We start from the raw sequence: 13,806 nt of genomic DNA on the forward strand, positions 1-13,806 counted from the left end.
AGCAAGACCAATAGTGTGTAAGGACTACGGAAACCCCCAAGAACACAGCCTACATTTTGAGTAACCCTCAATTTCCCTCCACAAACAAACACTAATCACCTACTTGCACACAGCTTTTAAAAAGGAACCCTTGCTTCAGACTTCGATCATTTTTAACTTGCACCTCAAACTGCGATTGGCATGCTCAAAGCAAAGCCGCCCCTCTGCACACAAGCTTCCTCAACAAACACCCCTGCAATCTTGCCTTTCCCTCTCCTCCCAACTAACCAAGCCCACCCACTCTCTTCCAGGTCCGCCAGAGTGCCTAAGGACCATGGACATGGTAGTGGTGTGTCGTGCAAATACTAATAACACCACTAGAATGGTTACCTCTGCGTGCAAAGTGGTGGAGGTAAAAATAGGTGGACTTTCTGCTGAAAGTTCACTTGGAAAACCACCTGAGGTATTTGATACAACCCTGAGCCAGCAGTGTTTGCCAAATATTGTCAAATTTACCAATGCACCCAACTCGAAATCCCCCCCTTATTTTTGTACAATCTATATATATACATCTATATATATTTGTGAAAGTGTGCTTGTATGTTCAGGGTGGGTTCCAGCCCCATAACAGTTGGTGGGCTGAAATGTTAGCCCAAGATTGGCACACCAGTCTGGGGTGTACTGGTGAGAGTGATATCTTGCCAAACACACCCATTCGCCCTGCACAGGGCGGGGTCCGGCCCTGTGCTATCAGTATATGGCCAATTTTGGGAGACTGCTGATTCTGCTTCTTTTCCAAAAATAGGAGGTTAGGACACAAGGTCGGCATACCAGTCTGTGGTATACTGGCGATAATGACATTTGACCAACCCCACCAATTCGCCCAGCACAGGGGAGGAGCGGGGTCCGGCCCTCTGCTATCAGTATAGACAACTTTGGGAGATTTTGCAATTTTTCAAAAATAAGAAGTTATGACACAAATAAACACACACAAGGGTAAAGCAGATCCCCCACGTGCATGTCAGCTACAGACCCGGGCAACGCCGGGTGGTACCGCTCGCAAATCATGTTCATAAATGCATACAATAATCCAATTGCATGGGGCAACATGGTTTGTAGTCGGTTATGAGTAATAGCAAATGTGTGATCTAAGAGGGTGTTTTTTCCATACACTTCCTAGGGCAATGGCCGCATGCTGCCTGGCACACACGTAACCCAAGAATCATCTACATGATGAGGCCCGGGGTGACATTTCCCATGTTCCCACACAAAAGGGGTGCCGTGCAGCAGGTGGGTGGGAAGAGGTTGAAGAGAGGAAGGACAGGAGGTGTAAGGTGCAAGGAATGGGGAATTTGGGTGTGGGTGCAATCCCCCCCCCAAAAGTTAAGGAGAGAAAGACTTACTCTTAAATAATCAAGTCAACAAACCAACAGTCGCCCAAGGCAAGACATGGCATAGCGGCGGGACTGAGAGCAGCACTATGCAGCTGCGGGGAGGCACAGCATGAACTGCAACTGACAAATATCTGCAGCAAAGAGGCCTGGAACCAGGTTATGTTTGTATGTGATTTGATTAGCACACCCTGTGCTCTGGGCAGTGTGAGAAACATGCAACACAAAACAGGCCACTATAATGTTGCAGACCACAGCTTTAGGGTGTAGAGGCATGTCACGTGTCCGATCATAGCCTCAGGAAGGTCATTGAAGCATGACAAGATTGCATCTAGTGGATGCCTGAAGTGAGCAGATGAGTGGCATAACGCCTTCTTTGGGCTGGAGTGTTGGGATTGAGTGGCATAACGCCTTCTTTGGGCTGGAGTGTTGGGATTGAGTGGCATAACGCCTTCTTTGGGCTGGAGTGTTGGGATTGAGTGGCATAACACCTTCTTTGGGCTGGAGTGTTGGGATTGAGTGGCATAACGCCTTCTTTGGTCTGGAGTGTTGGGATTGAGTGGCATGACGCCTTCTTTGGGCTGTAGTGTTGGGATTGAGTGGCATAACGCCTTCTTTGGGCTGGAGTGTTGGGATTGAGTGGCATAAAGCCTTCTTTGGGCTGGAGTGTTGGGATCACAGCAGTTTCAGAGGGGATGCGCTGTCACCTGAGGGAAAGGGTGGCCCTTAGCGGGTGTGACCGGCTGTCATTGCTCATATTAGCTCAGTGTAATCATGTATTGTGACAAGGGTGTGTGCTCACCCAGCAGTCATTACTAAGCATGGATAGCATACTATAGTTAAGGTGAGAGGGAATGTTTATGCTTGTAACGTGTTATAAGAACCCAAAAATAAATAAATATAAATTAGCATCCTGGATGGCGTGGGAGGGGTCAGCCAATCATGAAGCTCGGAATGTGGTCTTTACCTCATGATAACGGCTCCGTTCAGAGTCTTCTCAGAAGTGGGAGGCTGCCATGGTCACCACCGGGACAGAAGGTAAAGTGCTCCCCGTGCTACACCACAGCCCCTCCCCTCACCCCCAATTTCCACATCCCGGGCTGACACCACCCCTTCCCCACGTATATAGAGCTCCCTCGTCCCTAACCGGGAAAGATATTGATCCTGGCATTTCTCTGACGCGGTATGCCTGCTGTGGAAAGGGAGAAGGGGCTACGTGTAGTTCCCTTCTCTCTTGTCGACGGTGGCCATCTTGTTTTGTAACTTGCAAACAAACTATTGCTCAACTTACAAGAAAACTATTAGCCTCCCGGTAAAACATGCCAGGATGATAACTGCAGTAAACCTATCTAGGCGGGGCATTACCGGGTTTGCTAATTCCCCGGGGCCCTCACTTTGCTTAGACCTGTACCTCGGCCTTGGGGCATTACCTGACACGGTCATGCCCCTGCCTGTCAGGGTTTATTACTTAAATATATGATGAATATTTCTATATTGAACTGTCTATTTCTGTCTCCCGAGTCAATATTAATGCAGCACTGCAGATCAGTCATTTCCAAGCCTTAACCGCACCAGAGCTGTAGCAGATTTTAGTATACCTGATGTGTACTAAATATATGAACTGACAATTACAGTGCATTAAACCTATGCAAGAATATACTCATTGCATGTTTCAATTCGCCAAGCGTTCACTTTACCTTAGCAATGACATTGTTGCTATGAGCCCCTCTCAGACCTCTCTCTTTCCCCTTATGCAGCAAAGGCCTACAGTCCAGAATTTTACTTTGACACTCCCAACCCCATCAAAACCGTCAAGCAGTCCAAAAACTACTCCTACGTCCTGCAGTGGACCCAGAGAGAGCCAGGCGCTGTTGACCCAGTGGTGACGTACAAACTGGACATCCGACAGGTAAGAGCTGTAGCTAGCCAATGAGTGTACGCTCCTGATTCTCGCAGAGTTTATAGAGATTAGGAAATCCCGGTTGTTCCTCCCAGCACCTGGTGTGTTCAGGATTCAGGGATCAAATGAGTGGGCACTGATTCTCTGAGCCTACACTGACCCGGTGGTCCTGGGTGTTTCTCCCAGGCTTTAGGGTGTCCAGGATTCAGCTCTGAGCTGGGCTTCCAATATTTAGATCCTGTTGGCGTAAATTCTCCGTGTGTAAGGCAAGTTCTGTGAGTTGCAGAACAAAACCACACTCATCAACCGTAGGAGAACATTGACCCAAAATATTTCCTACCGATTATAAATGTTTGGAAGCCATGGGGGTATTACAGAACTAATGCAAGTGTAACTGGCATTATGGCAAAGTTTGCCTTACAGCAACACATGTTTGTTCAATGCATTTTTGCACCAGGACAATGGTTGCCTTAGTTCTAGAAAGTTTGCACAAAAACATTTTTGCACTTGTGCAACATGTCTGCAATAGCGGTCATGGTCCACGGAAATTACTGGCGGATGCCGGCTGCTTTTCTTTGATGCGATGGCGTGTCGCTCCGTGCTGGTTTTTAAAAAGGTAGTTGTATTTATAGATGTTTCTCTCTGGCACATAAGAACGGGTCTTGGTGTTTTGTTGTGTCTCTTTTGTTGTTTTCTGTGCATAAAGGGAACAATTTAAACGTAAATGATCTCAACATATGGGCAGATGCTCCTATTTGAAAGTGGAAACTTGTCATGTTCGTGTGAACATGCAGAAATAGTACCCACTGCATGTATGATGTCTTGAAGTAGTTAAATAAGAATGGTGTGCAGCAATTGCCGTGCCCTCCATGCAATTTAATGTTGCATGGCTTGCAAGAACATGGAGTTACTGCCTGCGCCCGCATGGGATGTATAAAAAAAATCTGATGATAGTATGTTCACAGCTCAAGCAAGATTTCACTTTTCAGACATGCTTATCGTCCATTATTCAGAAAAAAAGAAGTTGAACGTGTCACATTTTAATTATTCGTCAATGCATGGTTCCCTTCATGTTTCCCTTCATCGTAGTCCTTCATCAGGTCTCTGTTTTAAAAAAAAAATTATTCTAAGTTCATTGTGCCTGTGTCTCATTGGCCAGGTTGGCTGTTCTCTGCATCAGGAATAAATATGTGTTTTGATCAATTTCCATGTTTCACTAACATCGCTTCAGTGACATATTCAAGTGATGGCCATTGCCACGGTGGTGTCATGTCTGTCGGGCTACTAGCTTGGATCCGCTCACTTTGATTTGCCATTGTTGCACATTTTCTTTAATCGTGTCTTGAGTGATCAGTGTAGGAGGCACCACTTGAAAGTAATAGCAAATGGTTTAAATGCTACAGAGAAAATCTCACATTCCAAATCAGGGTGAGCAATGTGTCTCCCTGTGTGACGCCATAATCAATGCACTAAAGTCAACATGGGGAATCGCGTACTAACATACCCAGTTCCAAGGAATGCCCGAGAATGGCAAATTCAAGGTCACCGACCAAGGTAAAGGGGCGGCCTGCTATGACCTGGACAGCTACCAGCATGCGTTGAGCACCACACTTAATAATCAATACTCAAGAATCGTTCTCCTGCAGTTAAGATCCCGGAGTGCTAGCACAATATTAACTTACATCAAACCATCGCTAATCCTCATTAAAGGTGGTCCTGGTAATTCACTAGAGAAAAGCATGAACGTGCACATCCCTTATCCCAGAACCACCTTAAGCGTACGGGGAAATGCCCCTTTGGAGGAGTAGCCTTGTTTGTCTCTCTAAAGTCTTTTAACTCGTGGTCTTTTCGTTGAGATGGCCGGATTTTCTGAAACTCTAGGTTCCTGCTAGATGCGCAGGGGGCGGGGGAGGGAGAGAATGGGAGGGGGATTTGAAGTTGTTCTCAGCTTCTGTTTATCGATTGTTTGCTGTGAGATTGTCACAAAGGACTTCTTCTGATCATCATGCAGTCAAAGTGGCTTGAGAACTATACCCATGTCGGCAAAGAGAAACTGTTAACCTTTTCTGTTAACTTGGAAAATTGGATTTAAGAAAGCTTATACAATATTGCAGTGCCATCATTTAACATGTACCGCGTGTATGGAGGGATAGTCATAGTAAATTCATTTTAAATTTGAAAATGACATTTAAGTCCCTCCCTGACTGCGTCCTATAGTATTAATATAATGCAGCACGTGTGTTCCTGGGGCCTGGGCCCTGGGGCAGCTGCCTTTTGTGCAACTCAGTCCCTCCCCCAGAGTGAGGGCCCATCTCTGGGCCCCTGTGCAGATGAAGCGGGGGCCAGCCATGCTCTACTGAACCAGCTGTGAAGCTGGCAGAAGAGAAACCACTCTGTTGCAGTTTCCAGATTGGCCTAAAATTATAGACACATTCTGAGACTGGATTCCCGCAACTACTTCAGTGCATATGTTAAAGCGACATTCCGCGAGGCCGGCAACAGTCTCCAGTGATATCAAGGTTTTTCAATGTGTCCTGTATAGATTATTTATTTGTGTGGTATTATAAAGTGCAACAGAGAGCCATGCATAGGGGACTCACCCAGGGAGGTACAAATAAGGGTTTCTCTATGGGAGGCTGGCCAAGAAGGGCCATGGCATTAGACGGACATCTTTGATAATAGGTAGTATCAGTCAATCAATCAATCTATCAGTTTCTTCTATAGCACACTATCACCGAAGGCATCATGGCACTGTTGAGAGATACCGGAGAGACTGGGCGGCTAGATCACACAAAAAGTAAAGTTTTGAGCTTTGTGTTTAAAAAGTACCAAATCAGTAGTGCTTCGCAGCTGGCAAGGTAGCGAATTCCAGAGCCTAGGCCCTGCCACAGAAAAGGCCCTGCCACCCAGTCGCTCCTTTCTGTATTTAGGAACACACAGGAGTGCTGCGTCGGTAGATCTAAGGGCCGACCTGGAATATAGTTCTGAAGCTTCTTCCGAATGGCCAAACAGCCTTTACCACTCGATGCACAGTGACCGTGTTGGCCTTCAATCCCACAGTTACAGTCCCTCTCCTCATGCTCTGCAGGTAATCTTGGTGTAGTTCCATTCCTAAAGGGAGTACCAGAAATCTGCTTCTAGATGCATTGAACAAATACCCAGGATGATCATTTTGGGGTGAAAGAGGACTATGTAGGTAGATGGACAAATGTGTAGTTTTGGATGCTGGGAGCTTTAGTGAAAACCAAAGGGAGCCAAGGCTCATGCTATGGCGAGAGTTGGATGTGGCATGCATCGGACCGTGAACAGTTTATTGTTTATCTGATATCTGATATGATCTGATCTGATACTTATAACGTGCCTAATACCCAGAGGTTTCTAAGCGCGGACCCGGGAATCAAACCTGTGTTGCTCGAGTCGTTTTGCATCCCAGGCGAGCACATTGCCGCTGAGCTATCCTCCCTGTGTTCTTCTACTTTCTATGACAGGGATCTTTGCTCTCTGGCATGTAAATGTTTCTCTGGCAAGCAAATAAAAGCAGGATGTGACAGGTGGGACTATGAAGGGCCTGCTAGAGCTAGAACCCACAGGAGAGTGGGATGGGGGACTTGTCTCATCTATTGGTCCTCACTCCCCTGTTGCCAACATTGCCTTGCAAGTCACTCACCGGCAGACAGACATGGTGACCATGCTATTTTCAGGCACCCCCAGCCCCCTGACACTTTCCCTGCAGGTTTGGGGAGGAGTAAGGGCAGGAAACCAAAAGGCTGAGGAAATGTACAGTCCATTGTCCTTGACTGTCCCACCTCACCTGGCTCCCCAGTCCTACTGTCAGTGGCAGATGGACTAGAGAGGCAGCTGACTTCTCTACTTCCCTGCGGTCAACTCCTCTAGGAAGCCATGCGCTGGAGTGCACCCCTCCTCCAGCCACAGGCTGTCTGTTTCGTCCCTCTGCTTGAAACCATGGACGCTTTCTGGGCTGGTCACAATCTACTGCCATTTACTGCCAGCTGATGTGATGACTCCAGAACTGCCACAGACCCTTGTTCCTCCCCATCCCAAACCATGAGATGTTGATTCCGGTGTCAGGTTCATAGAGAGCAAAGGCAGTGGACACCTTGACCATGTTGAAGAGTCCGCCAGTCTGGGGACGCCAATGTAGCTGCTCGAATGATGATAAAACACTGTTGCTGTGACTCTACCCTGTGAGAAGACTGTGTGGTACCAGAGAGAGTGCACTAGAATCTGCTATTTTGTGGTTGTGTTGTTTAATTAGCGCATGGAGAGAACTACACTGATGCAAGACTATTTGGAAGGTAAAATACAAGTTCTATTAAAAACAATCCGGAATGACCGAGACTAGATTAATTTACTGCCAGATATAGACCAACGATTTGCAACTCTTGCAGAGCTTGAATTCAGCCACCTATGAAGCCACCCAGCCATGGTAAACCAGACAAGACTTGAGGGCGCCATTTTGAATGGCAGACAGTGCTTGTCCTTCGACCTGAAAGCTGAGTGGGACGCATCTTCATATCTTGACATGATGGTTTTCATTCGACCTGAAAGCTGAGTGAGACGCATCTTCATATCTTGATATGATGGTTTTCATTTGACCTGAAAGCTGAGTGGGACATATCTTCATATCTTGACATGATGGTTTTCATTCGACCTGAAAGCTGAGTGAGACGCATCTTCATATCTTGATATGATGGTTTTCATTTGACCTGAAAGCTGAGTGGGACATATCTTCATATCTTGACATGATGGTTTTCATTCGACCTGAAAGCTGAGTGGGACGCATCTTCATATCTTGACATGATGGTTGTCCTTCGACCTGAAAGCTGAGTGGTCATATCTTGACATGATGGTTGTCCTTCGACCTGAAAGCTGAGTGGGACGCATCTTCATATCTTGACATGATGGTTGTCCTTCGACCTGAAAGCTGAGTGGGACGCATCTTCATATCTTGACAAGATGGTTGTCCTTCGACCTGAAAGCTGAGTGGGACGCATCTTCATATCTTGACAAGATGGTTGTCCTTCGACCTGAAAGCTGAGTGGGACGCATCTTCATATCTTGACAAGATGGTTGTCCTTCGACCTGAAAGCTGAGTGGTCATATCTTGACATGATGGTTGTCCTTCGATCTGAAAGCTGAGTGGTCATATCTTGACATGATGGTTGTCCTTCCACCTGAAACCTGAGTGGGACGCATCTTCATATCTTAACATGATGGTTGTCCTTCGACCTGAAAGCTGAGTGGGACGCATCTTCATATCTTGACAAGATGGTTTGCCAGATATGTGAACTCAGTACATTATGGTCTGCACTGGCAAACTCAGTCGTAGAGTAGAACTGGGGAAAACAGGAATGTTGGACTCCTCCCAATCCCTTCGCTCTGATTGAACATCTCAGGGATCACTCCCTATTTCTGGGTCTTGTGTCAACGAAATATAAAACTTGGAGGAAAATAACAGAAGCTGCTGCTCCAGAAAGCTCGAGTTTGGGCCGATAGCACGGCATTTCCAGCGGATGATATGCAAAATACTGTAATTCACCTGTCAAGCACAGAAAAATCAAAAAACCCGGGCTGCATGCTCTGCTGTCAGCTAGTGCCATCCTTTCTGAAAGCCATTACCATATTATTTCTACAAATTTCAACCTCACGCGTGAGGCTCCTCCGTCAATGCATTTTGTTATCAAAAACACGGAAAATCCTAGTACCACTTTCTGGGAATTGTGATGGGGTCATAGTCTTATCACCTTTCTTATTAACAAGTGTGTGTTTCAATAGTTATCACCAAGCCACTAAGGAATTGGAAAAGAAATCCAGCACAATTTATTGGCCAAAATAAATAATCATTTCGTGTATTGCTAGTATTCACATATTATAAGAGAGCTTTACGGTAGATAATTAGCTGTACATAGATTTCATTTATCAAAAATCAATAGGATAGAAGTTTTCCCCATTAACAAACTACCCAAATGCAAAATCACACCAACACAAAAAGACACAAAGACGACTTTTCTGTTTTGCAAGACCATCACTCCATTGTTTTGTTGATAAACTCTAGCCAGTCTTAGCTTAAGAACATCTATAACTGAATCATGTAGAATAGATGCTGAATGTATGTTGTTAATTAATATTTTTTATAATCCACAGCAAATGCAAACCGGTTTCAACTGGTTTGGTTCACTTCTTTATAATGGCCGGTCCTTCTTCAGGTCACTCCCATTCTGAGCTGAACAGTCCACATGTTAATTGGCATTTTACCAATACAGATGTTACCCAATGCATTAGATCCAAATTCATCTGATGTTTCAGCCATAATGTTAGTATCTGATTTTCTGCAGTAGTTCTATTTTTCAACATCTTGTTCAGTTTTTTTCTTTTGTTTTTTTTATAAATACTCAATTAGTGGAACATAGAATCTAAGCGAGACACTGATCTTACTCATTTCTTCATATCATATCCTGCATCATCGGGCTAATGTATGTCAGTGTCTCTCGCATGTTAATCAGTGTCTTCCAAAAGGCAAGGCCGCTTAACCGTTATTCGAGCAGGACCTGATCACTCAGGAGCACCTAAGCTAAATTCCTTGATTTTCCCTAGATGTAGATGAGCCGTGTGGCAGAATGTATAATTTCTTATTGAATGCAGTTTCTATCTTTTTATTTCACTGTTTGTCACAGAATTGTTCACTTTTCAAATGCATGTGTACTTGACTTGATGCAGAATTAATGTTTCTTTCAAATGATGTTGCCTTGTGCTAAGTAATTAAAAATAACCTTTGAGTGGCCCTTTGTGCTGCTTTCCCAGAAGTGTCTGGTCTGCACAGAGGCGCGGATTGCATTCTCTTAAACATATCTGTGAAATACTTCCTTAGTCCTCTGCTATAAGTTGCGTTCAAACAAAGTGTCATTTTTCCTCTCAATCTGTACAAAAATTAAATGCAAATATTTTCGGGTACTGTCCTTTTTCTATAAATTGTTCCTTTCAGAAAAGCACTCTTCCGCCACTCCTTAAAATAGACTCGACCGTCACCAGTGCCGCCATCTTGCCTCAGTGCAGGTTTCCTGGGGATTGCCGAGAGGTGCCCGAGGCAGTGCACTTTTATTGACATCCAGATCTGAGTGCCCCGAACTCACTTGCCAGAATCTCTTAAAAGTTTGAGTATTTAAGCGAATCCCAAATACGTAAAAGTCAACAGTGTAAGCTACATGATAGCTGCCTGAGGGTCCTGGTGAAGGGTCATGAAGTGCTTTTATATAATGGCACCATGGCAAAACCATCAAAACACCCCCCATCTATTTGCTTCTCATCACAATGTAGTAATTATATGATCAGATACGTTTTTTATAACGTGCTTAATACCCAGAGATTTCTAAGTGCAGACCCAGGGATCGAACCTCTGCTGCTCTGTGTCGTCTTGCTTCCCAGACCATCACGTTGCCCCTGAGCTATCCACTTATGACCAAATAACATTGGGCAACATGCAACTCGAACAGCTTGTCATATGAATTGTCCAATAGGAGCGAGCTGCGCAGCTGACTACCGACTGTTCCTTTCCTATAATGGGTCTCGCGTTAGAGTGAATGGTGCAAGATCAAAGTGCACCCATTAAAAGTGAATGGTCACGCAGCTATGTGCCAAATGTCTGAAGCGTGGCACAGAGTGATGGCTCGTCGCCACCTGCACAGACTGCTTCATGATTGAGAACCTCTTCCTACTTCGAGGTGCCAAACGCCAGACGGTAAGGCGGCCTCGTGTTCTTGGATTTGCCCGATACATTTTGAAGAGATGTAACACACTGTGCCTGACTTTTGATAATGTAGTCATTCCTTTTCTGTTTTTTTTTTTTTTTTTTAATGGATGCCATTTGTAGCGTTTCCATGGCAGCTGCTACAGTTATCTGGCTTTTGGGTCACAATTAACCTTGACCTTCAGGAGATTGGGTGTTCTTATTGTATTGCAAATATTCATATCCCAGCCCTGTGCCTTGGCTATGACTTCTTCTATGTGACAACATCTTATGGGCTTTCAACAACTACTTGCATCTCACTATAAAGCACAGTCACTGCTATGAAAACAATACATATGGAACACCTGTTCAAGCGCCAGCCTCTCTTTGCAAGAGCGTACATTCCCCAAGGCAGTTTCTACACCAGTGCAATCATTTCTCTGCAATGACTGCACTACTATAAACCCACCTGTCTCGATTGTGTATCTTCTATATCACTGGAACAGCTCACTTTTCCCTGCCGTGCAGGGTCTGCATTGTCGCTGGAATACCAATATCCTGCAAAGTCCCCCATGACTGCACCAACCCCACTGCCCCCCTTGCTCCTCTCTGGCATTTTAAATCCTTCTATGACTTAGCAACACCTTATGTATCACTGCAACAGCTCCTGGTGTATTGCAGCGACCCTGATCTCATGGTAGTAGCTCCCCTATATCTGCAGCAGCTGTAATGTAATTGACCAGCAGCTGTAATGTAATGGACGTTTGCATAGCGGCTTTCACCACTGGGACCATGGGGAGCTGTAGGTTGAACGTCCTTGGGGACCGAAGTCCAGGTATGGGAAATGTGTCAGAGAGTTGTACAATGCGTGTGCATATATATCACATGTTGACAATAGCGCTACAGCTCCCCCAGCTCTACAACTCCTGCAGCTCTCACAGCTGTGAAACTCTACAGCTCCCACAGCTATACAGCTCCCACAGCTCCCACAGCTCTAAATCTACCACAGCTCCCACGGCTATACAGCTCCTACAGCTCCCACAGCTCGCACAGCTCTAAAGCTCACATAACTCCACACATGTACAGCTCGCACACCTCCACAGATTTACTGCTCTAAAGCTCACACAACTCCACAGATATACAGCTTCCACAGATCTACAGCTCCCACAGCTGTACAGCTCTACAGCTCCCACAGCTCTGCAACGTACACAGCTCCACAAATGCCTCTTTGTTTCTGTCCCAAGGCTCGTGTCAATTGAACAGCTAACATCTCCCTTCAAAACCCCCAGTGATCCTGGAGCCCCGCCACCTATCTCAGCCGCAGGAGCCTCATGGAAACCATCAGAGGAGCTTAGAATTCTACATTCGAATCTTGACAAGACTTAGATGTCTCGTGATACAATACAATAAGTAGTTAATTAGGCAGGGCAGACATAAAGGTGTACCCAGGGCTGGACTGGCCTATATGGAACTCTGGGGATTTCCCGGTAGGCCTCTGCACTCTTGGCCTCTTTTGTGTGTTTAACTATTTTATTTCTACATTTTCCCATAAGGAAAGGGTTGGGCTTGCTGGAAATGTGTACTATGGGGCCACTTTGAAAATGATTTCCAGGCCTGTTTTGTTTCCCAGTCCACCCCTGGGTTTACCACCTGTATCCGTACACAGATGGCAGCAACAAAACAAGAGACAGTGTGTGTACATTGTCACGGACCAAGATGTTGAGTGAAATGTCACCTCCTGTCAGAGCTGGTTATGGGCCAGACGTTGGGTGGCATTTCCATATGTCCGGTCACGGGCCAAGTTCTAAATGTCGCACTACTTTGGCAGCATCACTCATTTCAACACCACATTTAATTTGAATGCTGCAGTGTTTGGCGACAGCTGGAAGTGATGCTGTCTCTGTCCTCATCGAGCCGGATCCAAAACTCTTTCAGCAAGCCTGTACTGATGGCACAGCAGTGGTCGCAGTGTACGAAAAGAAGTAGCAGCTGGTTGTTCCAAAGCCCAACCCCACAAACCCCATCGCCACGCCCCCTCCCACGCGCAATCTAACCCCATAACAAACGCGCATGCTGTTTAAGGGAACGTTCAGTGCAGTGAACTGAAGTGCAAGTTTAAACTTCTTACTACACTTTTATTTTGAATCGAAACCATTTTGGACTGATTATTTTTTTTAAATAAAAATATAGGAACAGTAAAACTTAATTTAAAAAAGTAGAGGAGCACCACTCCCGCCCACTTCGACCACTGTTGGCAATGGCATTGCTGCTGTGAAAGGGAAGACAAGGTTTATTACATGCAAAAAGGTTGCAGGCAGTCCTATAGAACCAAATTGACATGGAGCTCATCACATCCCAAGAGGTTACAGCTAATATAGGGAAAAGCCACAAATTAGCATACATAGGTTACACTGTCATCCCACCACACTCAATGTCTGCCACCTATAGAACATGCTAATACCCCCCTATATTCCCTGAACCAATGGGCCTCACCTTATCTAAACCCATTCCCCTATCCAAGTGGCCTACTACATCGTCACTATTGAATTCAGTTACATGATTGGCCAACAAGTAATTATTACCAAAGGGGTTCATTCTGAGCCCCTAGATTTGGCTGTCAGATTGAACCTAACTGAGGCAAAGATGGGACAACAATTCACAACATGCATGCAACTATTTAGGGGTTGCCGGGCCCTTCACCACACACAGGCAGGAAATGCACACAGCAAGAATCCGCCCCGGTGGTGGCAATAGTTGTGGCGCTGCCCCACTTGCAAGTCTTCGTCCTTCAG

At 45.6% G+C, this 13,806-nt stretch overlaps 1 protein-coding gene across 2 annotated transcripts in view; it reads left to right on the forward strand.

Moving 5' to 3' along the window:
- Positions 1 to 13,806, forward strand: part of MDGA1 (MAM domain containing glycosylphosphatidylinositol anchor 1) — a 1,353,685-nt gene that overhangs the window by 752,402 nt on the left and 587,477 nt on the right. For both annotated transcript variants that reach the window (XM_069608760.1, XM_069608761.1), the window contains exon 10: positions 3,128 to 3,279. In XM_069608760.1, coding sequence (XP_069464861.1) covers positions 3,128 to 3,279 — 152 coding nt within the window. The remainder of the gene's footprint in view (positions 1 to 3,127; positions 3,280 to 13,806) is intronic.

The sequence above is a fragment of the Ambystoma mexicanum genome, chromosome 4q (assembly GCF_040938575.1).
Source record: "Ambystoma mexicanum isolate Mex_15411 chromosome 4q, UKY_AmexF1_1, whole genome shotgun sequence".
Taxonomy (NCBI): Eukaryota; Metazoa; Chordata; class Amphibia; order Caudata; family Ambystomatidae; genus Ambystoma; species Ambystoma mexicanum.